Here is a 27021-nt window from a genome sequence, read left to right as displayed (position 1 = left end):
TGGGTTTTACAGCTAGAAAACGGTAAAATCATCAATTCTTAACAGATTAAACTTACATTTTGATGCACCGATGCTGGCTACTTAGCCTTCATCCACTTAAATCTAATCCTATTCACACATGAAGCATCAGTTTGGTATGGATATTTAGATTGTGTGACTTTTCTGAGTAGGCTACTCTAAACTCCACATAAGTTGGACAAAAGTGTAAAGGGATCATCTCCTACAGATAGTATTGCTTAAAGTTAAAATGTTTGAGCCATCAGCAGGTTTTTACAGACCCATTTGATAATTACACTTCATCTTAGCTACTCCTACTGCTTTTGTTTCTACTGACCCCCCCCTGCTTAAATTAAAACAAATCAGTTTTAGTGACTAAATGCATTTCATAAAAGGTAGCTGTTACATTAGTGCTGTTCTCCAGGGAGGTATAATAACCTTTCCTTCCAGTAGCAGACAGAGCTATTATTTGTTGTTTCCTCCTCTAAATGCGTCATGATTCTGGAAACCACATAAATGTCCTTAAAAGGAAAGCCAGTCCACCCCTTTCCCTCCTTAAAAAAGGATGAACATTTCTATAGCAAGATATGAATCTAAACATGGATACACAGGAAACGCCACAAACAGACATCTGATATAGCTATCAGTCATTCATATTAAGGATTTAAAAATAGGATATTAAGTGGGGACACTTACATTGTTAACTTTGTCATGTTGATCATTTATATCCTGTATTCTCTGAACTGCTAAGAAACATACATTAATTCTCAAGCAAAAATAAATGAGTGATTTATTTGAAAAAAAATAAAAAACCTACATTCCTTATTCATTATTTCTTATGATCTTTCAAATAAAAAAAAAGACAAACAAAGAATTACTCAGTACAATTAACTGCAACATAAACAGGAGAATTCTCATACATATCAGCTTTATTTTGGTTAGCATTTGAACATAACCACAAAGATCTTCATCTGAAATGAGTCGTTTCACTCTGAAGTAGTTTACATAATGTAAATGCCCAGCCTTTGTTATACATGTCAAAAGTGATAGCTGCTGTAATCTCTTGTAGCCTCTGTTGACCTCATCATAAATATAAAAGCCTAAGATAAAAATACATTCACTTATGCTGAAGGAATAACCGAAAGCTGCCACTGGAATGAGAAAATAATCAACAGTTATCTTCATTCAATGTTGGGATGAGAGCAAATCTTGTATTTGTGCAATGGAAACCTGTGTGGATGTGTGCTTTGCAGGGAGGGGGATTTCAGTGTGAAATCATCCCTCCCTTTTACCTCAACTAAAAGGTCAGAGGTCATGGTCGGACACTGCAAAAAGCAGCACCATTGGGTCCAGTTAATAGTCTCGCCCAAGGATACTTCAGCAGGGCTGGGTGCACTTGCTGTCATGGCCCTCCTTTAACAAGACTGGCAACAAATCTTTCATGTTCAGTGATTAAACAACAGCACAAAACCCATAAAATCAATCAGTATCAGAAACCATTCAGAAAGTAGCTATTAGATAGCAATCAGTACAAGAGTTACAACAAATTACACTAAGACCAGAAGAAAAACACAAACCAACCAACACTACAGGATATGCTGAGTCAAATTTCAAGAAAGCATAACTGCTACTGATTTCAGAACATGAGGTATTAGTGAACAACTGCTAAACCAATCAAAAATCAGATCATCTTTTACGATCACTTCAGCCATGTTTGTCAGGTACATCTGACATCGTAGAAGCCGCCACTGCCACACCTGAGGGTTAGCTGTTGAAGCCCATTACTAGTGCTGCTTTTTTATAACTACTGTGCTTAAAAATAAAAGCAGAGATCAAGTCATCTCCGGTGTCTCTGGCATGTTGCATGGAAATCTTACTTTTAAGGTCGTCAAAGCACACTCGATAATCTTAAACACTTACATATGCCCTTGATAACAGTTTGTAAAGGAATGAAACGTGTTTATAGTTATTTTCTGTAGGCCTCTGCTATACTCATTTAATCTGAAAATCATTTTCAAGTACTCTCATTAACCACACTGCTATCCCCATGATTATTCCCTCCTCTTTGAATGTGTGCACCTCATACACATTACACCTTGTTTTCATTGCTACACAATATACACATTATTAATCATATCAGCTACAATTTTTAAATAGTGCTAATAGTGCCTTATAATGCCTTTAATCCCCTTCAAGGACATATCACCCGCATGTCTGATATATGTTATAAATACAGGCATCAATATTAAGAGTAAGGAAGTCAGACATGTGTCACAGTTGAATTTTCATTCATAAGAGACCAATGTAACTATTGCACTGCAACTCAAAATCAGTCATCATGTCAAGATTTCAGTTTCACCTCTACTTCAAACCCTCCTCACTCTTATCCTTGTCCCTTCTTATGTGTGCCCAAAAGTTTGTAAGTGCCCCATTTGTCCTCTCTTTCTTTGTCTTCTGACACAATTTCAAACTTGCAGCATTACTGCTTTGTAATGGCTTTCATAAGAAAAGGCTTTGTTACATGTTAGCACTGTTTCTGGTTTGTTGGGTCGGTTGATTATTAAGTCTATCTAATCCCAGACCAGCTGTGAAGATAGGAGCTCCAGCCTGCGCCCCGGTTAACAGATCCTTCTTCCTGACCTGCAGGAAATCAAAAAGGAGAACCTGGTTAAAAATATGAACACATTACCGTGGGTCCATCCCGTAGCACTCTCAGTAACAAGGAGAGAAAAAGATGGGTACAGAAAAGTGTGTAAAATCTGGTTAAACAGAATAAATATGGTTGTGAATATGATGATTAATAGGCTCTATAGTGACACCCAAAGCATAAAAAGTTCATACCTTGTGCGATGGCAGCCAGTTTGCTTTTCTCTTCTGGACTGAGCTGCAGCATTGTCTGAATGACAGGGAGAAGGGCTTGCCTCTCGCTGCCACATTGCAGAAAGATGAACTGCAGCAAGACATTCTTCAGATACTCCAGGTTGGCCACACTCTTCTCTCTCTCCTGGTTTCGCTCCAGACGACGTACCTCACTCTTCAACAACTAGTGGACAGAACACATCAGCAAATTAAAAAAAATGGGGCTTTGACACGAAATTCCCCTTTAACATTGTAAACGTCACATAATTTGCATGGCGATCTGCGCACCTAAATCTCTGAAATCTACAGAGATTCACAAAAGAGAGAGTAATTTAATTAATTTCTGTCATACCTTGTTTCAATTGAAGAATGTGATGCCATCAGAGTACATTCTTTCAGAAGCTTTTCTGTAATGTGTACTTACATAATATTTAAAAGAATTGTTGCAATAAGGGATGGAAATCAAAAAGATATATTGACTTTATAGTGTGCTGAGTAGAGATGTGACGTTTGCGAACGAGTCGGTCTTTTGAACGGCTATTTTAAGTGAACGATGAGAACCGATTCGCAGTTGCGAGCCGTTCATTTGGGAGCCGTTTTTATATGCAGATTGCCCACGCTGCCTTTATGCGTCACCTGCGTGCCCCATGAGTATTTTGTTCACTTATTGTCTACACTTTGTTATTGTTTTGCATTCACGTTTTTATAATGTCCTAATTTTTAATCTAGTTGTATTTATATTTTTTATATACATATATATCTATTCTTATTTATTATTTTTTTATATTGTATTCTGTATTATTAAAATGTTCTTGTGTGGAAGATTTTACTGTTAAGTTGTTTTACATGGAAGTTATCTGTAGCCTGCGTAGTTTTTATAGTGCCACAAAGTTTTTTAGGTGAGGGAAAATTCAAAATAGTGGTCTCACTGTCGAAGCATGCGGACATGGCTCCATCTTATAGAATGTTTACAATGCCAAATTAAATTATAATCAATATTTCAGAATAATTCCCACCAATAGAATATATATATATATATATATACATATATATTGGCGGGATATGTAAGTTTGAATTATTCTGATCCAAATCTTATAACTGCTACCAGTGATTGCTTCCTTGATAAAAACGAGTTACCCCTGGTTGACTTCTAAAAAATAAATAAATATAACAATGAGCCAAAGGGCCAGTCTTCTGAACGGCTCTCTGAAAGGATCGGCTCCCAAAGATCCGGTTCCCTTCAAAGAGCCATAAATCCCATCTCTAGTGCCGATGAATAAGCGCGCGTAAATGATTTTTGGTCAGCACAGCTTTCCGTAGCTGAATGCCTTACGTCAGGCAAAGCCAAAGCAAGTATGGCGGCGCCCTCTTTACTCTTGTAGAATGTAGGCAAAGAACATTAGACATGGAGTTGTGACAGCGATACCAAACGTTTAAAATTGTAGTTCTTAGAAACTCTGCAAGTGTTGAAATACTATTAATAACTATTTACGTAAAACATGGGGTTAGAACGGTTTCTCCGCGGGACACTGACGTGTTTCTCGGCACAGTTTCGACACGTAACTACTCTGCAAAAAGTCAGTGTTGTTTGTGTTCCGGGCAGGTCCAACGAAGTGATCAGGTCTACTAGCATAACAGGATTGTGCTGCAGGCTGTTCAGCCACACAAGTCACTTCGGGACCGCTCACAGACAGCTGGTTCCCCGCCGCAGCCTCGGCTCCTCCGTCCAGCCCCCCAGAGATGTCACCCTGTTCCAGCACGACAGGACCCGCTTCTTCCGGCTCCTGTCCGTCTTCTGTGGCGGCCAGTTTCTATTTTGGACGTACCTGGGCCATTTCGCTTTCCACGGGCTAAGAGATACAAGAGCTTCTTCGGTGAAAGAGAAAGACAAGGTTGCAACCACATTCGAGCTCGCTGGGATGTGGAGCTTTGAGATGAACCTGGGGTCGAGCGCCTGGAGGTACGGCTTCACCGCGGGGTGTCTTGCTATAGGGGCTTGGATAGTCGGGCTCGCGGTCTTGTATTGTCGGCGCTCTGTCAGCCAGGTAGTTTTACACCAAGGTGGGAAAATGGTGACAGTGACCACACAGTCACCTTTGGGACCAGGACGAGGTCGGAGAATAACAGTCCCTCTATCGCAGGTGGCCTGCCATGCTCACAGACAGGAGTCCCCTTCATTCATCCCTCTCAGGGTCAAAGGACACAAGTTCTATTATCTCCTGGACAAAGACGGGACTGTGAACAACACTAGACTGTTTGATATCACTGTTGGAGCTTACAGGGCCTTTTAAGTTCTGGACCATACCTGTTTTACCACTAAATGCATCATTGATCCACAGATGAGACTTTACATGACTCCAAAGCTTGACTTCAGTATCTGCTTGATTGTATTTTTTTGAACCATTACATCAAAAGTGAACTCTTTAGATCACTTCATGTCTAATCACAAACATGATATGCTGAGAATAAAGAACACAACTGAAAAAAGTCTGTGTTTTCCTCATATGTGTGTACTGGTAATTAAATATACGTACAGTGATCTGCTCCATGAGAACAGCATTGGTGGCCTCAGTTTCGTGCAGGAGGCTGTTCATGTGCTCCATGCTACGGGTGGCTGTGCTCAGCTTTTGACTTAGCTCTGCTTTGGTAGGCTCCACATTCCACACAAATGGCTCTACAGACCAAAGACAACATTTTTTAAATGAGAATATTAGTCATGGGTATACATATTTATTTTTTATGATTCTGACCTCAAATATTTTATCTTCTATTTGTTACATATTTAATTAACAGGAAAAACAAACAAACGCATATGCTATTCTTCTAAGATCTTTGGAGTTTTCACCACAGATAAAAACTCCTCAAACATATTAGTTAAGTCCAAATTTTATTTCTACCTCTGAATTTGATTGCTATTGTGTGTGTCATGCATGCCAATTCCTACCAGGTAATGAATTGTACATGCTATTTTTACTATAAAAACACTGTATTCAAGGTTCTTTCTGACACACCTTGTTTGGGGTCCGGGGACGTGAGAAGATGTTCCAGAGAAGGCAGGGGTGTAAGAGCAGGCGAAGGACTCTCAGTCTCTGTGGTCTCCATGCCTTCACCCTCTTCTCTGGCCATAGACTGGAGGTCTGCGAGAGTCATAAGAGGCAGACCGGCCTGATTCTGATCGGTGTTTCTGCGCTGGAGGTCTAATGTGAGCGGCTTCCGGCTGGACTGGACTGACCCTAAACCTGAAAAAGTGTAGAAAGACATGTTGATGGATTTTTAAAAATGAGATTAATACGAAAATGTTAAAAACCAACCTTTAATGTGTTGTCTTTAAATAAACCTTTATCATATTTGTTATATTTAGAATAAAGTGTGTTGATCTCTTTCTTCCAGCCAGGGGGTTTTCCAGTCAGTAGTGCAAAAGCTAAAGAAAATCCGTTCAACATATGTCTTTTCCTAATTCCTACATGTCAAAGAACGTCTCTGAACTCTTCCTGCTGAAACAGTGTGATCAACCCCCTCAACAAACTGCACAGATTCCCCTCAACTTAATCAAAAGTTGCAACTCAGTGTGCTACTTATTTATGACAAGAGGGGGCACCAGACACACTCTGGCATTACATAGTTCAGCTGGCATAAAGGCAGACGCTAGTGTGTGTGTGTGTGTGTGTGTGTGTGTGTGTGTGGATAGGGATGAGAGGAAAGGGTAAGGACCTCAAGAGAGTAGGTGGACAATAGAGAAGAGTGATAAATGATCCTGTAATAGAACCAAAACATCGTACACCAAACCACTCCCTTCATATTCCACCTCCAGTCTGACACTGCAAACTCCTCCTCATCCTCCTGCTGAGGATGAAGAGCGAGGTGCCCAGAACATACATTTTAGATTACATGTATCTCTGTTACAGCCAATTAAGCTGTAGTGGTAAAAGAAAGCTATGACAGGAAAGGTAAAAGAAACCACAAATAAAGGTTAGCATTGTGAGCGTCAGCAACACAGGGGAGTAGATAACAAAAGCTTCTACAGGTTTCATGTAGAAGGATGGAATGAATATGAATATTCTGTATGATTTTATCTTCTTCTTTAAAAAAAAAATAAGTACAGATAGAAAATGTGATAAAAAGGCTCAAATCTGAATCACAGGAGGGGTTAATATTGGCTGCATACACCGGACTATTGCATATGCGTTTGCTGCTAATGATGAGTCTCTCCAGATGCCACAGTGAGCTGCTTGCCCCTCTGAGAGGCGGGGACGTAGCTGAGGAGCCACGCCAACACCTGGCCGTAATGAGGTGACAGAATAACACACACACACACACGTTGCTATGTGTGTATTTTCTGTTTGACTCCAGAGGGCAGCTGTGTGGGAGGTGATCAACGACTTTCCACGGCTACCCTTCTGATAAACACACCAATAACCCACCTCTTCTGTTCTCTCTCTCATCACTCCTCTCAAAGAAAAGCAGAGTAAACAAACTTCTTAACACTTGAGACTATGATGGATCTCTTTCTGTGACAGCATTCATGAACCCATTTGAGCTTTCGGCAGCACTCCTTTCTTTTGGATCATCCTGCTGCTAGCCATATAGGATTTTCATATACTTTTGATTTGCAATGCTGCTTAACGTACATAATCAGGTACTTATTAAGTGATTGGTTTATCTGGATCAACTTTGCCTCCATGCTTACTGCTCTGGCTCTGCAGATGAAAGAGTTGCTCCTCAACCCGGGTCAGCTGGCCCTGCAGGGTCTCCACAGTAGCCCGATGGTCGTCCTGCAGCTTCCTCAGCTGCTCCCTGTATGACTGCCGCTGAGCCTCAGCCTGGGAGGAGAGGTCGGCCTGAGCCTGGGACAGATCTGACCGCAGGCCAACGTTCTCCGACTGCACTGACATAAGCCTGGATGCATAAAAATAAGGTTTATGAGAGATCATACTCTACATAACCATGGTAGTATGAAACATTTTAGACGACGCCAAGATCTCTCTCACACCTCTCACGGAGCTCAGCCTCCTTGCTGATGGTCTCCTGAAGGATTTTGTTGTGTCTTTCCAGCAGAGTGTCGTGATCAGTCTGGAGCTGCTGCAGATCTGCTGTGCTGCTCAGGAGGCTCTGCTGACTCTCTGCCAGCTTAGACCTCAGCTGTTCTACCTGAGAAGACAACTGCTCCCTGCCACACACAAACACACATTGCATTTCCATTACATTTACACATCATTTTTACAGTGTTGACTGACACATGCTGCCAATTGGTGTTCAAATTCTCTCTAGTGCGATGTGTTACATTTAGCCCACCTTCTGTTTGAATATTTGTGAAAGACCATGCTGTGCAATAGTTGTTTATGTCTTTTTGTAATCTAAAAAACATTGTTCAGCCTTTCATCTACTTAAAAAATCCCTTAATTCATTTTTTTCTTGTGTCATGGTCAGTTAGCTATAGACTCAATCAATGTGTCACTGTTCACTGTAGATTACATCCCTCAAACATCAACATCCATTTACCCTGAATGCCTCCCTGCATCTCCCTTTATTGTGCACTTTTTTTCTCACAAGTGTTGTCCTTACCTCTCTAGTTTGCTGGAGTCTCCCTCATTCAGAGCAGTGGTTTTGCTCTTCTGCTGTTTGAGCACATTGTGGACACGCACCTTGTAACTCTCAAACTCCCCAGCTGTTGCCATAAGTTCAGCCTAGAAACAACACAAATATTTAGAAACAATACATTTATAAAACATGTTCACTTGATGAAACTCTCACACTCATGGTCTTAATTTGACCAATCCAAGGATTCAAAATCAGCTGTAAGGATCTCATTTAGCTGAGATCAACAGGTAAAACACTTGTGGTATGTAACTGTTCATTACTTCAACCATGTATATTTAAACAGTGCATTACATTATCATCACTCTGCTTCATCTTGTGACTTGTCTCCCATTATCTCTAATTGTTCTTTGCCGGTCCACTGCTGCATATAAACTCACCAACCTCGCTCAAGTCACGTCTCATAAAGGAGACCACAGCGAGATGAGAAATCACAAGGGCAGGATTAAGTATGCGCTGACTGACAAATACAAAGAGCAAGGTAATGGGGGTTTGAGGAGGAGTAAAATACTTGGGGTGAACAGCATGTCACAAACACCACTCAGTTAAACAGAGCACAGTTTAACATCAACAGCATCTCCAGCCCTTTGAAGTCCATAAAGCTGCTCTTTCAGTTACAATAGATATTGACTGAAATGTCATCACACTTGAAGACAGACTATTGGATGATACCGTTTAGTGGAGAGGACGGTTAGCAAAATGCTACAGATGTGTTAGTTAATTACAGGTATGTATTTGATTTACGGTGCATTAAAAAAACACAGTACTCTGCAGGCAGGCACATTCCATGTGTTTTTTTCTTCTACTTTTTGCTGAAATAATCCCTTCTTTTTATTTAAGACAAATATAAGTTGATTGTGTTTAAGCTAGGAAAAGATTTTCATATAACTTGTGTTATGCTGTGGACGTTCCAGACTCCAGCTGCTACTATCCATCTCATCACTATTATCTCTCTCTGAATCTCCTCTATCCCTCTTTACAACCCCAACTCAATTGAGGCAGATGGCTGTCTAACATGAGTCTGGTTCTGCTTGAGGTTGCTGCCTGTTAAAAGGACGTTTTTCCTTGCTGCTGTTACTAGCTAAATACTGCGAGGTGCAACGCTCATGGTGGATTAGGATGAGATAAGACCCGTCAGTAAGAGGTCACTGGATCTTATCCTGTCCTGATGTTGGGTCTTTGTTTATAATTTAACAGTATGGTCTAGACTTGCTATGTTTGTAAAAGCGTCTTAAGATAATGTTTGTTGTGATTTGGTGCTATACAAATAATGATTGATTGATTGATTGATTGATTGATTGATTGATAACGTTTATGTAATTACAGAAAAATATTGAACCCCAGCATCTAAAAAATCCCAGTCACATCTTATACAGCTGCAGAAACAAGATTAACTGATTAGTCATTTCATAGAAAATTATTTTGCAAAAACATTTTTATAATTGACATTTTGTGAAAATGTGGAGGGAGCAAATGACAGGAATTGCTTCATGTGAGAAGATGTTGGGGAAATTAAACTCCAGAAACAATATGATTAAAGAACAATGTGACAGCTTCAGTGACTTTAAGACTGGGGGAAGCAATGTTACCCTGTGAAGAATGTATGGTAATTTCCCTTAATATGTAAATGAAAACGTAAATGTAAATGCCCACTGTTTTCTGCCAACCTATTTTTTTTATTTTTTATTATTATTTTTATTTATTAGTATTATTTGTTTTTTTTGTTTCATTTATTTGCATATTTACTTATTTTATCTGATGTTGTCATAGGCCATTTTATTTGTTATGTCTTTGTTGTTCATAATTCTTGTTTAAAAAAAACCAAAAACTCAATAAAATTACTAATTATAAAATTACAAGAGGGCCTTCACCGACCTTGTCGGTGCTCGGGCCCTAAAAATATATAATTGACATTTTGTGAGCCAAAACCCAGGCAAAACATGTGCTTGAGGCTAATTAGCCATTAATTATTGAAAGATTGATATCAAAAATAGTCTAATGGAAAAATGTAATCCGTTTGTTTGTGTGTGTCTACCTTTGCAGTGTCTCTCTCCTGCTGCAGGTTGTTGATCCTTTGCTGCAGGGAGCTGCTGGTTCTTTGTTGCTGCTCCAAAGTAGACCTCAGTTGCTCCCTCAGACGGTGGCGCTCAGCTGTCAGCTCACACATCTCGATCTTAACACACAACGACACACACTGTAATATGTGGCTTGTGTTGGACTGAGATGTTGATTTGTATAACTATATTTCATCAACAGAGAGGATTTAAACCATTTTTGCTGGTGAGTGTCTATGTTACCTTTGAGCTTTCTAGCTGCTGTTGGTTAGCTTCCAGCTCTCCTTTAAGAGAGGCCTGCTGTATCATGAGGGAGTTTTCCTGCATGCACACACACACACACACACGGTGAAGATGTAAATGCATTGCACATATTCCAAAACATGGCAAGACACGATTAACTGTTCCCAACATCTTCAAGGCCTCCCCCACAATCATGCCACACTTGGCTGCATAAGACTATTTACATTCATCAGACAGTGATGTTACATATTACACACAGTCTTAGGAAATCCTCTGAGACACACTCACTGACACACAGCAGACACACAGAACAGACCTGTTTCTTGGAATCGGCCAGGTCCTTTTTGGTCTTCACCAGCAGCTGTTTCATCTTGGAGGTCTTCTCCTCCCCCTGGTCCATCTGGGACTTCAAAGACTCTGGAGACCAAAATAACAAAACAGACACACAGTCACACAGAGACACACCGATAAGCCAACCCTAGCTGTCAATATACAAATTATAGATGTGTTAATCTGTGCACTGAATAACAGCTTTTTTATCCAAACCTCTTATACATACCAATTTCCTCTTTGAGAGTGTTCTCCTTCTGGGTAAGTGTGTTTATCTGGGCCTTTAACTCTTCAGTACATTCATCTTGATAGACGAGTTTGGCATTGAGTTCTTTCACCAGCCGTTCATAGTCCGCCATCTCCATGTCCATCAGGGAGCTCTGCTGTGCCTCCTAGAGGCAGATTCAACATGCTAAGTCATCTCACCATCAGTAAGTTCAGAATTTTATAAAAAAAAAAAAATTAAAACCTAACCTGATCTGCATTCAAAATGTTTATAAAGTTTTTTTAAATACTGTAAATCCTCTAATAAAGACCAGTATTCCAGGCCTCCTATTATGACTAGGATCACAGCTTTTACAAGTGAATAAAGGCCGGCTTACAATTATTAACTGGAGAACTTCATAGTTCTATTACAGAGAGCAACTAATTGGTGAGTTCAGGATTGTCATGCACTAGCTATATGCTCTGTTCAGTTATAACAATGCCAGATTTCAACACTTAATATACACATGAAATTGTACACAGGTGTACACCTTGTCTATTTTCAAATATGTATCGACTCGCTGCATTAACTATATGAATTAAGCCCCCTTGGATGTCACGACCACTAATAATGGTAATAAATCCCCATACTTTACAAGTGTAAGAAGTCAATCAAAATTCAATGTAATTCTTATTTCCATGTAATTTGCATTCTTATTGAAAATTAATTATTATTTTACTTTTATTTAATATTATTATTATCATCATCATCATCATTATCATTATTATCATTATTATTATTATTATTATAATTATTATTATTATTATTATTATTATTATTATCCTTTTCATTGGTTTGTTGTATATTACTTTATCCATCTGTCTTGTTTATTTTTCTTTTTTCTTTTGTTCGTTTGACTAACTCTATGTAACAATCTTGAAAAATGCTAATTAAAAAAATAAAAAATAAAAAACAATGCCAGATTTGAGCTACATCACAGGCCCTCTCTGTGCAGTTTGCTCCAGTTTTATTATGACCGAGATGAACTGTTAGCATCTCCACTCTCTGCTGCTCAAAGCTGCGCTCTGTGCTCTCATCCTGATGGCCTGAAATTCTATCCACATAAATGATTAGCTGGATGGAAAGGGAAAGCCCTTACCATTTTACTGCTGAGTCAATATAAGACAGATGTGACAAATTTCACAGTTAATAACCAGCTTACTTCCTGGAGTAAGTTAGCAATTAATATATATTCAGTAATATTACTTCTTGGTCATCCAAGGGAACAATCGTTGTCTTGATCACGAAGAGATGGAGCGTGACTCAGTTAAGTGCATGCAAACAACACTGGTGCACAGAGATGCTATTTGCTTGGCAGCGCAGTGTGTAGAGAATTAAACCCTTCGCACGTGCTTTGTGAATTAGACCATGTCTTTTGGCTCATTTGCACGGGTTTAGTGGAAACACAAGCTGCACCATCCATTTGTTAACCAGGCTTTTACATTGTACTAAAATATGAACAATACCTCTCCAACAATGAGAATTTAAAATAAAGGCCTGCCTCTAATACAAGCCTGCTTCATATAGAAGAACTGGTACCTTCGGCAGTAAAAGCACAAAGGTCTTGGTTTATATTGGAGGATTTACAGTATATAAAAATGTTGTAAAATGTATAAGTTTGTTGTCTATAATGTATTGTATATAAATGTAAAATGTGACATTTTATCATATAATAAGTGATACAATGTCGTACCCATTGTATCACTTCAGCGAAGTTTGGAGAAAATATGACTCTTCATTTATTTACTGTTACTGAAATATTTTATAATAATACGTAACTTAAATATACCTCCTTTAATGATGTAAGTCTACTTGTATCATATCTTACATTTGATAACAAGCTCTATCTGCAAAAAAAATAAAGAGAAGACCAAATGTTTCTTTTTCTTTTTTTTCTATTCTCTCACAATCAGGTTGTAACTCAAGAAAGCTATAGTTTGTAGGGCTGTCTTAGTAAGTGGAAAAATGACAAAGTCATGCCTCTGGGCAGTTTCCATGTTCACTGCTGTACTATGAAACCTTCCACTAATGGAAAAGTAACAGAAGCTCCTGTCCTGTGGGCAAGAGCTGCTTTCTTTCTATCTGTAGCTGCAGGCCGGCCATCACCAATCCAGTCGTTTGACTGGACAGGCCCTCGGAGACACTAGTGTCTGAGAGGCTGTGTGTTTGTGAGAGTGTGCGTGCGTGTGTGTGTACCTTGCGTAGCTGCTCCAGCTCCTGGGCAGTCTGCTGAGACTGCTGCTGCTGCTTACGTAGCTGTGCTGTCAGCTCTTCTACTTCCTTTGTGGCAGATGACAAGTCCTGGTGGAGCAAGGAAACAAATACACAAGGGAACCCAGTATGTATATTTGACTGTATATTTCATTTCTTTTTTCATTTTTCTTTATCAACCTCAACAGCTGACAGGGCCAATGATCAGTACAGAGTGGAGATTATCTAACTCTTCTTATTCTTACCTTGATCTTCTGCTCTTTCATAGCTCTCTCAGCGATTAGGTCTTTCTCCAGACGGTCAGACTGTCTCTGCAGCTCCTGGTTCTGGGCTTCGAGCTGCCACACGTTGCTCCTTGTAGTCTCTATACTGGCCCGCAGGTCCTCTTTCTCACTGTTCACAGTCTCATTCTGGAAAGGCATAAAAACTCACGTTACTGTACCACAACAATATACATCTCCAAGGTGGCAACTGAAGAAAAACCCCAAAACAATAAAATAAAGGTGAACTTATAAGGGCTGAAATCCATTGAGGCATTCTTTGAAAAGTGTCAGTTGTGGTGAGATTGGCTGTTACATTCATCTGCTTTGGGAGTTGGAACTATTGTTCTATCTTTTTAAAAGACTTCCACTGAAAAGAAAGTCCTCTCTAAGAGGATGCTGTTTTAATTATTCTATATTCTATCTGAAAATGTAGGCAAATGCGCCAGACCCCAAGAAACCATTTGACACATTTAAAAACTGTTCATGCAAAACTGACAGCTGCAGACTCGGAGGACTTTCTCTGCAAGGAACACTGAACCAGCAGCAGTAGTGGCAGCAGCAGCAGCAGCAGCAGCAGCAGCAGCAGCAGCAGCCACCTCCCCCCATCATCTGTCAGCCAAACACTGAAATTGTGATTGGTAAACAGAAGTTGCCAGACGTACTCTAAGATACCCGACTAGCTTTCAGTCTGCCACCCCCTCGAGACCAATGAACACACACAAGAATAAACCTGGGCCTTGAAAAATAGTGTTGCACAAGCACACAGCAGATGGAAGTTCCACTCCGCTCCATTTACCGGCCCGTTGTTCTCTCACTGGAGAGAAACAGTTATGAGCTTGGGAGAGCAGTATATATGAAGAAAATTTCTCCCTAGCTCACCCAGACACATCTGATAGGCTATTTGTGGGTGCTGGTCTGTCAGGCAGAGCTGGGTGAAGAGAGCGACTCACTGTAAATCAGACAAAACTGAGTTATGTGAGAAGCACTGTTGAGATGTATTGCTTGACAAAGTGACACTGCGTAGATTTACTGGAGGGGGAGAGCAGTTTGTGTGTTTGTTAGTATTAAAGGTGTGAGTGTGTAGCTGCGTTACCTGTGTGACAGCACTGCTGAGTCGTTTGGTCAGCTCGGCAATCTGTCTCTCTGCTGCCTCCGCCTTCTCTCTCTCTTTATCCAGTTGCTCTGTCTGACTGTCGTAATCTATCTGCAGGTTCTACACACACACAAAAACACATCCACACAAACACATATTCATTCATTACTGGAGGCTCGGTAAAGGTAAACACAATGCATCTCAGTTATGAGCTGCTTTTACATTGAGCATGGGACAAACTGTCATTAGAAACACTACAGTGGCTTCTCCACTAATGGAGACACAGTCATAAAGCACAGTACAGTCGAGGGGCTGTTTGAAGAGATATCTGGGAGCATCATTTAAAGAAAGTCTGTTTCCAAGTAATTATGCTACCTCTTAGTAATTAGCAACATATTAGCAATGCATACAATTAACCAGATGTTTAAAGATTGAATGGATTTAAAACTGTCTCTCTAAAAGCAGGCCGTTTAGCACATATTTTAAAGAAACATTCACATTGTAAAACTGTTTGTAATGAAAGCACTTATGGATAAATAAGAGTTTAAATTAGCAGCCCTGTAGCCATGGTGCGGTCATTCATTTGCCAGTTGGGTGAACTGAATGGTGCATGGTCATCAAGGTAGAAAAGGCCATGTTCCATAGTTCCTGGAGTTGTTCTTTAACTTTCAGTGACATCTTCATGGCAGTAACTTGTAGTCAGACACTCAAGTAAAAAATAACAACAGAAACAACACAACTTAAAGTGTATATTCTGGTAGTTTTCACTCCAACCTTGTAGCCTTCAGCTCCATGGATGATGTCTTTCATAGAGCTGCTAACTTTCTTCCTCTCTGCTTTCAAAGATGTCACTTCCTCCTTGAGGGTTTCAACCTGAAAAGAAAGTAGAGGAAGTTTTGGATGATCACTGATCTGAGCACTGAAGAGAAAATGCAAGAATAATCAGGTCATTGATAATACTCATTGTTTCCAAGTTTTTTTTAACCACTTTAATATGTCATTTATCTAGTATACACTAGAGATAGACCGATATGTTTTTTTCAGGGCCAATACCGATTATTAGTAGACGAGGAGGCTGATAACTGATATTTGAAGCCGATATTCATGAGGAAGAGCACGTCTGTGTTGCGGCCGTAAATAGTGCAAAAATGAACTGACTTTCTGGCGGCAAATTAAAGTGCTGAAAAAAATCCAAGTGGAGCGTACACCTAAACAGAAGTGAGTGCTGGGGTTAGAATCTTTAAAAATTTGCTAAATCACGTGGCAGAAATTACAGGTAGCCTAGCTTGCGTTCCATTTCTCCCTGCAGTTTCTCATTGGCTGATTGGCTGTTACCCATGCTGTGGGTGTGACAATTCTGGAGACAGAGCAGTGACAGCAGACAGTGAAGCGCGGCTGCATCAGAGCCAAAATAACCCAGTTTTAAATTGATCTCTTATTGGTCGTCAGATTTTTAAAAAAGGCTCATGCCGCCAGCGTCAAAATGCCGGATATCGGCGCCGATAATCAGCCAGGTCGATAATCTGTCTATCCCTAGTATACACTTTGTTCACATAGTCAGTTACAAAATAAACTGGGATTAACCATATAAAATGTCACACTTCACTTTACCTCTTTCTTACTGATGTCCATTTCCTTCTTTGCTTTGATGGCCACCGCCTTTATCTTGTTCATCTTCTCATCCTTCTCTTTGTGCCCTTTCTCCAGGAGAGCTGCAAAAGTAGCAGTAATGACATAGTCTGAGTAACACTTTGAATATATAACTAAGAGTGTATCACCTTCCTCATAAAGCAGGTACACTAAAGTCGATTTTTGAAGGATGATAATTATAAATAAAATTGTTCCAAATGTTACTTTAGAGTCACTCCCATACCAATTTTCTTTGTGAGCTCACTGTTTGCATTTTCATCCGAGGAAGCAGATTGAGCAGCAGCCTCCTGATAGAGATGACAGACACGGAAGAAAAAAAATCTGATTACATACCGTTTATTACAGGACTCTAAGAAATATTTAACATTTCCATCCATCCATCCATTTTTGCTTCCAGGGTCGGGTCGCGGAGGTAGCAGTTCAAGCAAATTGACCCAGACCTCCCTCTCCCCAGCAACACCTTCCAGCTCCTCCTTGGGAATCCCGAGGTGATCCCAGACCAGGCGGGAGATATAATCCCTCCACTGAGTTCTGAGTCTACCCCTGGACCTTCTCCCATTTAACATTTTCATGACAGAAATATTTTTTCCCAACTTTACATTTAACTTTTTTTCTATTAGAGTTGCATCTCAGGATGAGTGGATTACCTTCACTCTACTTCATGTGACAGAAATTACAACCGCATAAAGTAAAAAGCTACAAGAGAGATTTACTTTACTGATCAGTTACCCTTAATACTATTTCATTAATTTATTTAAGAATTGTGTAAATTAAGACTCAAAAATAGTTCCAATTGACTACCCAAGAGTGTCCCACTGAAACCAAGTTGAGGTCTTTTAACTGCTTGCCCTTTCAAAGCACTAAAAAAGCAAGCATCACAAGTAAGCTACAAACGTTAGGTATTTAAATGAATTCACAACTTAGCGTCCATTATGTGCAAATTTAGGACATTTTAAGACAATTCCCAATGGTGTAATAAGAAAGGCACCTTCACAGAGAGAAAGGTATCTGTTGTTTTGGTTGTAACCAGGAGAGACCAAAGCTACCAGTTGTACAGAACCTGGGATATTGGGTTCTCCACTCACCTGGAGGGCGGCCAATTCACTCCTCAGCTGAGATATGAGAGTTTCCTTCTCTGTAAGCTGGTCTTTGAGTTCTGTGATCTCTTTCTCCGAAGTATCCCCCTCTCTGTCCACTCCCCCGTCTTCCTTCTCTTCTCCTTCTTGACTCATCAGAGAGATCTGGGCCTGAAGTTTCTGATTCTCCGTGCTAACCTTCTCATTGGCCACCTTCATTTCCTCCAGGTCTTTCTGCAGCCCTTTGGTGTCACTCAGCACCTCCTCCAGGTTGTTTCGCAACATGTTCCTCTCCTTTTCCAGATCCGTGATACGAGCCTGGAGCTCCTTTTGCACCTCCTCCACTGTAGCCTCTCCTCGAGCCTCCTCGAGACTACTCCTCAGCAGGCTCCTCTCCTTTTCCAGCTCCTCAACGCGTGCTCGGAGCTCCTCGGCTTCTTCACTGGTGTTGTGGAGTACCTCGCCTTGTTTTTCCTCCAGTGCTCTGATGGCGGAGCGGGCCTGCTCTGCATCTTGTGCGAGTGACTTCAAGTCTGCCTCTCTGTCATGCTTCTCAGACATCTCCTGCTCTAGCTGAGCCTCCAGGGCTGCAAGTTTGGAGCCCAAAAGCTCTGTTGTTTCCTGGGTCCTGGAAAGCCCAGAAGAAGTGTCTCCCAATTTCTTATGGAGGTCAGCGTTTTCAGTGGAGAGGCCTGTATTCGTCATCTCCAAAGAACTAATTTTCTCCTGCCTTCTTTCAACTTCCTCTTTCATGCTGTGCTCTACTTTTTCCCTATCTTCTTTTAAATGCTGCACTTCTTCCTCCCTCTCTTTTTTGAGGCACGTCAACTCTTTCTCTTTCTCCTCTCTATACAACAGTGCCTCCCTCTCCTTCTCCTCCAGCTGCCTCTGGATCTCTTTTGTTTTCTCATCCTTCAGACATTTCATCTCCTCTTCCCTGTCCTGAAGCTGAGATTGCACTTTATTCTTCTCCTCGCTCAACATGTTGACCATCTCTTTTAGATCTTGAGTCACATTTTCCTTCATGTGCAGCTGGGAGAGGATCTCCTCGTTCTGCCTGGTCAGTTCCACTACAGACTGCTTCAGCTCACAGGCTAGAGTTGTTTGTTCCTCGACAGAGGACCGAAGTTTCTGGTCCTCCCCTACAGAACCTTCGAGCTTAAGCCTCAGGTCTTGTATGTTCTTCTCCAGAGTGTTCCTCTCCTCTGTTACCGCTGTCATCCTCTCTAACACCTCACCCTTTTCCTGGGTCAGCTCTTCTATCTTGGTTTGGAGTTCCTTCACAGTGTTTGTACTTTGTTCCTTCATGGCTTTGTACTGGAGAACAAAATCTTGTGTGTTCTTACCCAGCTCTGTCTCAAAGCCTTGCAGTATCTCTCTCATGTGTTGACACTCAGCCAAGGCAGAGTCTCTCTCTGTGGTCAAAGCCTCACACTGAGCTCTGAGCTCCTCTGGATTTGGTAGATTTTGGTCCCCAGCTAACATCGATGACTCTTTGGATTCAGACGCAAGACGGTTCTTCCCATCTTTGTGAACTTCACTCACTTGCTGGAGCTCTCCTCTGGTGTCTTGTGTCTCAGGGTCCAGGGTTACGGCCTGTTCGTTGGGAGCACCGTCCCGGCTCATCTGCAGTTCATCAATTTTGAACTCAAGCTCCTCTCTCTCCAACTGGAACTCGTCTCTAGTTCTCTCCAGCTCAGCCTCCAGCTCACCTTTTACGTTACTGAGCAGGGTGAGTTCATCCTGGAACATGGTGTTTTGGGCTTGAAGGTCTTCCACGGCTACTTTCAGTTTCCCAATCTCTGTCTCCTCTAAATCACCGGGGCTTGAGTCACCCTGACTGCAGGCAGACAGCTCCAGCATTTTGGCGATCCCAGAACCACGGGCTGGCTCCTCATCTTCCTCTTGTACATCCTGCAGGTAGCTGTCTGGAAAACAGGTGTCAAATTAGCTGAAAATGTATTTCAATTTAAGTCTTATAATCTAATAAAGGTAATAAATTCTGCTTTGCTGTCAAAATAGGTTTGACCCAGCTATGCTCTCTTCTGTGGACTGGGTGGCCTCATGAAATAAATAAAAGGTTGTGCATACATAGAGGAATTCACCTACAGAACATATTGTGCAACCTTTACAGTAACAGATTCAACTCCTGATTTGACCTTTATCATAAAATGACTGCTGTTGTACCTTTGAGAGCAAGCTGCTCTGTCAGCTCCTCGTGGAGCAACAGGAGACGCTCTCTCTCCATTTCACAGTCTTCCTCCAGAGCCCTCATTTCCTCCTCATGCTGCAGACTCTTCTGAGCCAGCTCCTCCTTCAGATTCTCCACCTCCTGCTGGGCTTTTGTCAACTCCCTTTGGCAGCTCTCCTGCACCTCTGCGATCTCCTGTGATTTTTGCTCCTGGACTGCCTCCAGTTCGGCTCGGAGGGATTTGAGTTGAGCCTCCAAGTGACGTCGCACTTCTTCAAAATTCTCTTTTGTATGTTCGGCCAGGCGTTCCCTCTCTCTTTCACTTTCCCTCTCGCGGTCAATCTCTTCTCTTTCTTTTAGTAAATTCTGGAAGCGAGCCACTTCCTCTTGGTGTTTGTTGCTGGATTCTTCAATAGTGCTTTCAAGGATCTTGATCTTCTTTTGGTGGTCTTCTAAAACATGGTCTAGCTCCTCTTTCAGGGCTGCTAGTTCATCCTGCACAGAGTAACATTGTTTTACATATGTTAATACATAGAGTGGTCAGAGGAGCCCTTTTGATTTCAGTACAACTGGCCAAATAACAACTGTTTCACAGCATTCAGTAAGCACTGATGAACTTCACCTTGGCTTGCTGCTTAGTCTTCTCTAGATCCTTACGGGACAGTGAAAGCCTTTGCTGAGTTTCTGCCTTTTCCAGTAGTAAGGCATCCATCCTCTCTGTCAGCTCCTATTGCACATAATCAAATGATTCACATCATGCATTAAAATAAAGGGTTAATAGGAAAATATTTTTGTAAACATATAATCCAAAACACCAACCTGCATCAGGGTAGAGTCATCTGAACTGAGGTTATTGCTTTTAGGTTGTTGTTTGAGGGATTCAACTTCTTTCTCCAAATCTAAAAACAGATGTAAAGTCACATAGGTGTATAGCACTGGCCCACAAAGTCAAAGTGTCTAACAAAAATTTAAAAAAGCTTTTAGTATAGTATTTATAGCTCAGCGGTCTACCTGCATATCTGCTCTTCATCTTCTGCATAGCAGCCATCTGCTTCTTTGCAAACTTGATGAGGTCATCTTTCGACAATGTGTCCAGCTGTGAACAAAAAAATAAAAATAAAGAACAGATAGAAATTGAAGCAATTACAAATCCAACAAACTGTATCTAATGTCACCAGCCGGAACAATAGTGCATTTGCAGATGTGCAATACCTTTGACTTGGTTGAACTTGCTGGGGATGGAGCCACAGACTCTGGTCCAGTACCACCAGGGTCCTGTGTCAGAGAAAGGGAAAAGGCAGTAATTTTAAGTCTGGCTAAACAGATCGCAACAAATCGACCTATGAGTTAAATGAATAGTAAGTAATACTACTATTCGTCCCATCACTACTATCGCTCTCTCTCTTATTCTCTTCTATCCCTCTTTCCAACCCCAACACAGTCGAGGCAGATTGCTGTCTAACATGAGTCTGGTTCTGCTCGAGGTTTCTGTCTGTTAAATGGAAGATTTCCCTTGCCGCTGTAACTTGCTGAATACTGCAAGGTGCAATGCTCATGGTGGATTAAGATGAGATAAGTCCTGTCTGTAAGAGGGGGCTGGATTATATCCTGTCTGCATCTTAGGTCTTTGTTAATCATTTAACATAGAGCATGATCTAGACCTGCTATGTTTGTAAAAGTGTCTTGATTAATTGAGAAGTCTATCAGATAGGTTATACATAATTAGACATACTGTACTTCTATTGATTTTAAGATTATTTGATTTTTCAGGTCTTTTCAGTCAGGGCTCATATACTGTGGAACAGCCTGACAGAGTAGATCAGACTTGCAGAATCAGTCCCTTGTTTTATGCCATTACTCAAGACACATTTTTACAGGAAAACATTTATTGTGTGATTTTATCTATTTTAACTCTGTTTTTAAGGGTCTGTTTGTAATGCTTTTAAGTTTTTATTTCATTAATTTTTTTATCAGTTCATTTTATCTTTGCACTTCTTCTTGTTTTTATTGCCCACTGTGAAGGACTTTGTTACCTGTATTGAAGTGCTATATGAATAAAGTATTATTATTGTTATTGACTGATTGATAAGTCTATCAGATATGATAATTAGACATACTGTACTTCTATTGTATGCCTGAGCTGCTTATTACGTTGATGTCAACCCAATCGGGGAGCTGACTGTATATTGTATGCATGTTGTTTAAATAGAAAACAGCGTTGGAGCTTCATTGAATCTTCTGTTTTGCAACAAAAAAGCTTCGTGTTCGGTATTCAGAGCATTTCAGGAGCGAGGCGTGGAATGCAGGTCGGTGAGTACACGGGACATGATGGACGGATGAACCTGCTGCAGGCTGCTGCTGTTACCAGACCTATTTTCAATTTCAGAATTAAACATGGCTGGCTTGTGCCACTATTACAAACAGCAGAACAATACATTACAAGCGTTCTTTAAGACACCAAACGGGAAATACTAAGTTATTGCACACAAGCTAAAGCTAAATAATCGACACTTACCTCCATCTCTATCGAAGTTTAGCTGCCTCAAAGTCTTCTGACAAACACAGAGATGTACTGATGAATCCACCGCAGAGATTCGAAGTGATGTCTGAATTATATTTTGATTCCTTGGAGATTTAAAGCGAAAACATAGCCTCTGTTTTGGTTTTCGAGTTAACAAGCTAGAGCGCCGACCTGCTTCCGCAAACGTCAACCATGTGACGTCAGCATGATATACGTCACACATTCAACAGGATACTGAAGCTGAGGAGACCAGTGTTTGTTTTTTCTTTTGCCCAAGGAACACTCGAGAATTTATCAGAGGTGTCAAAAGTATTCACATTCATTACCCAAGTAGAAGTACAGATACTAGGGTTTTAAAAGACTTCTGTAGAAGTTGAAGTATCAACTCAAGCTTTTTACTCAAGTAAAAGTGTAAAAGTACTGGTTTTACAAAACTACTTAAAGTATAAAAGTAAAACCAATGTAAGGGGATAAAAATGCCATTAAGGACAAAAGCTTAGGCTGCGCCACAGGGGCCTATAGTGCACTACCCCACCTCCCCAAAAAACATGTTTCTAAAGGCCATAATGACTATAACGTCTAATTAATGTGTTAATGTTGAAATATTTGAGTTGCACCCAGGCGGCAACCTCCGGTCTAAAAATATTGTCCAATGCAGAAGTGTTAAAAGCTGCAGTTCATCGAGGATCCGCTTGAGGCTGGCTCCGGAAGTACCGGAGTCACATACACATGAATGGGAAAAAGACGATCTTTGCAGCAGAAATAAACGTGTTTACATCCTGGTACAAAAGACAAGTGTAGTCTGAATAGCTCATTTCTCGATGTGCTCTCACTGTGATGGGGGTGACATTTTTTCTAACGCGGCAATTTCGAAGATATTGAGATTACTAGTCTTCCAATGAGAGGCACAGCTGCCTGTGGGAACACTGCAGCTGTTGGCTAGGAGACTCAAAGCCCGCCTCTTTACGTCACACTGGCTCAACAGCAGCAATATGGCTGCCGCCGTCGACTGGTCTCAAAGCAGCTCTTCAGGCACAGATGGGTGTTGTCACGGATACTACGTCCATATTTTATACAGTCTATGGTTGCACCTGTTTCAGCTGCATTTATGCCCATTGAAAATGAACACATTTTAGTACAATGCAGATACATTAATGAAGCATTTATATGTGCTACTGAGCATTAACGTGTTTCATGGAGCAGAGGATATGATGACTAGTTGCCAATAAGTATTTTAATGGTGCAAAAAGACAAACTTCACAGACATGTTATCAAAAGCCTTTATTGGAATATAAATGGTCATGAATGTGTTTTTTTTTAACAATGACAAGCCAGAATGAGAACAAACCGAAACGAAATAAGAGTAACGAGGCTATTTTTAAAATGTAAAGAGTAGAAAGGAAAGATGATTGCTTGCTAATGTAAGGAGTAGAAGTAAAAAGGCGGCGGAAAAATAATAACTCCAATAAAGTATAGATACCCAAAATTTCTACTTAAGTAAGGTAACAAAGTATTTGTACTTACTTGACACCTCTGAAATTTATATAACAAAATTATATTTTTACTGACCCAAAATGTAAAAAACAAAACAAAACTCACCCTCTGGGCAACCTAGTGGTTAACTAGTAACCCTTATTAGTTCCAATGTGGCTGTATTAGGCTGACTGGGGTGGAAATGTGGAGGCAGAAATGTGCGTGACATCCTACCTGGGGGCCCCCAGCATGTGTTATGATGGAGTGATGAAAAGGTCAAAACAAGACCTTTAACCTTTTCAGTTCTCCTCATATGAAGAAGAGGTAGCAATGCATTGTTTAATAATGAAATACCCTTTACCCGAGCACAGGTTACATACTACAGTACCCAAAAATAATCCAGAAGTGCAGGCCATTATGAAACTAACAATGCAGACTTGTTTTAAAATGTTTGAATAAATGTGATAACGGATTTTACCCTAAATTTCTCAATGAAAATGTATTTATATCTTATCATTTATTTGTATTTATTTAATAGAGAAAAAAGCTCAGAAAAAGATAAGAGTTCAGATCTTAAATATAACCCCCATTTGAAAAAAACAAACCATAGCTTCAACCACTCCAAAACCCTGAGCGATGATTGGCTATTTGACAGAGGAAGGATCCATGCTGAATAGACAACGCCAATCCCTAAAAGTTTGGACACTGTATGTAAATAAAAAGAGATTTAGATGTTTTGGAAATCTTTTAAACCCTATGTTTAATTGAAAGTATTGCATAGACAAAATCTGGAAACTGTAAAATTGTATTGTTTCGTGAAAAAATATGTTACGTTTTATGAAAGTAATACATTTCAAAACAGTTAGGACAGCTGTAACAAAACACTGAACATTTTGTGTAATGCCAAAATAAACACTTCCAAAATCAGGTAAGAACAACACATTATTTTACTTTCAAAATTCCGAATTAAAATGAGCATACATTTCTGTCATAAAACATACAAATCAATGTAATATAGTCTGAATGACTTACAAACCACCAATTTTCGGAACTGGGGTTGTAGCCCTTTTTTTGCATTACATAGTATTTTAAATTACGATGTTGGGCAGACATCATTGTATGTCCTCATTTAAGCTTTAAAGGTTATATGTTGCCAATCAGCAATGTTGCTGACATTCATGCAGAAGTGAATTCACCACTTTGGCAACCCCAGTCAAAAAAGTTTGTACAGTCTGTAGGTCAAAGGATTGTACAAACACTTTTGCTCCTTATTAGAATAATTATCACCTTACTGGATCTACAAAAATGATGATTTCAAAAAATAGAATGCTTAAAAGTTTGCCGGGTAGAATAAGAAAGAGCATCGGCACAGTGCATGTGTAGGTTGATATAATTTCTCTGTGAATATAAAAGGGAGAAATCAGATTGGCAATAGGTACATTGATGACATAGAATACACATCTTTATCAAAACTAACACTAGCACTGATAAATAGTATTTAAAAAGATCCAGCACTGAAATGAATAATATGCACAGACCTTGATAGGAAAAAGAGTTTGTTAAACAGAGTCTGGTGTTGCATTGTGGTTGTAATGCTGTAGCCAAGGACCTATAAACTACCTTTCTGAATGTATTTTTTACTCTAAAGCCGTATGGGGCACAACATCATTCCAAAGCTGTCTGCTGCTACAATAACATTGTTTTGTAGAATGCTACAGGGAGGTGGGGGGTGTTGCCCTCATGCTGACATCAGGCCTGTCACAAACTCAATTGATGGCCTAACTGCGCTTCTGTATTCCCATCACGTGAGGTCCAGTGCTATCTGTTGAATATGGAGAGCGTCTGTTTTGACACAAGTGATAGAAGCACTGACGCAGGCAGCTTAGCGAGATGCCTCTCATCCTGACAAGCCTGGGATGCTCTGGGCAGAGGGGCAGGGGCTCTGCCGACTTCCTGTCTCATCTGGAAGAGACCCAACTCTGCCTTCCACTCAGCCTGGGTCAAACACACCCATCCATCACAGCCCCTCCCTTGTTTTCTCCCAGGGCATTGAGCAGTATTTTGCAGCCATTTTTCTCCCCCCACTCGTGGACGTCAGTCAGGGAAGGCTTCGCAGTAATATAACTGACACTAGCTGGCGTTCAGGGAGTAATGAATAGCCTAGCTGGGTCTATCAGGAGCAGCGAGTAGCGCACACTCTTTCATGCTTCTCTCATTCTCCTTTGCTTTCTCTCTTTTTTTCTGTTCTCTCAATCGCTGTCCTTGGCCAGTTATGTCTTAACAATTACCAATTTTCCAACTTAACATAGAGAGTGACCTAGTTCATCTTTTTCTGTTACCTCATGAATGAAATATAATTTAGAAATTGGAACAGAGAAATGTCTTATAGATTCCCCCTTCACACTTAAAATGCACTATTCCATACATCTGACCTATAGCAAATACAAACGTTGCATTAGAGGTACCCTAATCTGCATGACTTGACTCACTCTCAGGCCTCCATTGACTTTTCCATACAAGTTGCACCTGCACATTCACTCCTGTCATTGTAAGAGTAAGGAGCTACATGGGGTGCAGTAAATTGTGCCCAAAATGCATCACACACCACCAGCCAGGTGGCAGCAAAGGGGCCACGACACTTTAATAGAGCCACAAAGAGAGAGGCACCCAGCTGGACATAAAATTAAACAGTGTTTCATCAACAGAGAGAGAAATTAGACTTTAGAAGAATATCAGCTTCATTTGAAGCAACTGAAAAATCAAGAGTTGAGTCAAACCTCTTCAGAATTAGTCCTTGGTCAAACAAAACAATTTGTACCCATAGGTGCTTTCAATATTTATTCCTTAAGGAGAAGCCCAATTTATATTTTTCCAAAGTTCCTGTTTGCTCTCCTATGTCTCCCAACTTGTTTTCCTGATACTTTTTCAAACTTTGAGATTCTTTATTTGGAGTAGGGTTTTAGAGCTCACAAAAAAAACAAAATACAAAAAAACATTCAACATAGACCCAGCAGGCAGAGATAACGCCATTACTATGGTTCTCCCATGTTCAACAGATAAAAACTTGCGTATGCTCTGAGCATGTCTCACTGACCAGGACCCAAAGGACTGGTCACACAGTTTACAGTGAACCCAAATTGAGTCATTGGGGTTACAATGATTTTTATATCACATATTACATGTGCATGAGTCAAAGCACA

At 40.5% G+C, this 27021-nt stretch overlaps 2 protein-coding genes across 2 annotated transcripts; one reads left to right on the top strand and one right to left on the bottom strand.

The window, feature by feature from the left end:
• Positions 1–906: 906 nt before the first annotated feature.
• Positions 907–22544, bottom strand: LOC117820059 (GRIP and coiled-coil domain-containing protein 2). Its single transcript, XM_034693699.1, has 24 exons — positions 22343–22544; positions 21040–21102; positions 20839–20923; positions 20647–20726; positions 20450–20554; positions 19824–20322; positions 17646–19564; positions 16784–16847; positions 16522–16622; positions 15685–15783; positions 14911–15030; positions 13800–13964; positions 13540–13644; positions 11308–11470; positions 11065–11165; positions 10749–10826; positions 10487–10624; positions 8419–8540; positions 7847–8023; positions 7544–7752; positions 5868–6095; positions 5391–5530; positions 2839–3040; positions 907–2637 (listed from the first exon to the last, which is right to left on the bottom strand). The coding sequence occupies exons 1-24, from the start codon at positions 22346–22348 to the stop codon at positions 2564–2566; spliced, it is 5043 nt and encodes a 1680-aa protein (XP_034549590.1). The 5' UTR covers positions 22349–22544; the 3' UTR covers positions 907–2563.
• Positions 4158–5381, top strand: tmem223 (transmembrane protein 223). Its single transcript, XM_034693700.1, has one exon. It carries the CDS (start codon positions 4356–4358, stop codon positions 5145–5147), a length of 792 nt encoding a protein of 263 aa, XP_034549591.1. The 5' UTR covers positions 4158–4355; the 3' UTR covers positions 5148–5381.
• Positions 22545–27021: the final 4477 nt, after the last annotated feature.

The sequence above is a fragment of the Notolabrus celidotus genome, chromosome 10, assembly GCF_009762535.1.
Source record: "Notolabrus celidotus isolate fNotCel1 chromosome 10, fNotCel1.pri, whole genome shotgun sequence".
Classification (NCBI taxonomy): Eukaryota; Metazoa; Chordata; class Actinopteri; order Labriformes; family Labridae; genus Notolabrus; species Notolabrus celidotus.
This window is presented reverse-complemented; position numbering and strand designations above follow the sequence as displayed.

What these genes read in the sequence shown, in the direction of transcription:
- tmem223 (XM_034693700.1), top strand. Translation starts at nt 4,356, where the DNA reads ATGGGGTTAGAACGGTTTCTCCGCGGGACACTGACGTGTTTCTCGGCA.
- LOC117820059 (XM_034693699.1), bottom strand. An exon ending in TCAGCAGTGCTGTCACACAG is followed by an intron (nt 13,965 to 14,910) that starts GTAACGCAGCTA and finishes ATGCCTTTCCAG; the next exon opens with AATGAGACTGTGAACAGTGA. An exon ending in GACTCCAGCAAACTAGAGAG is followed by an intron (nt 8,024 to 8,418) that starts GTAAGGACAACA and finishes TGTGTGTGGCAG; the next exon opens with GGAGCAGTTGTCTTCTCAGG.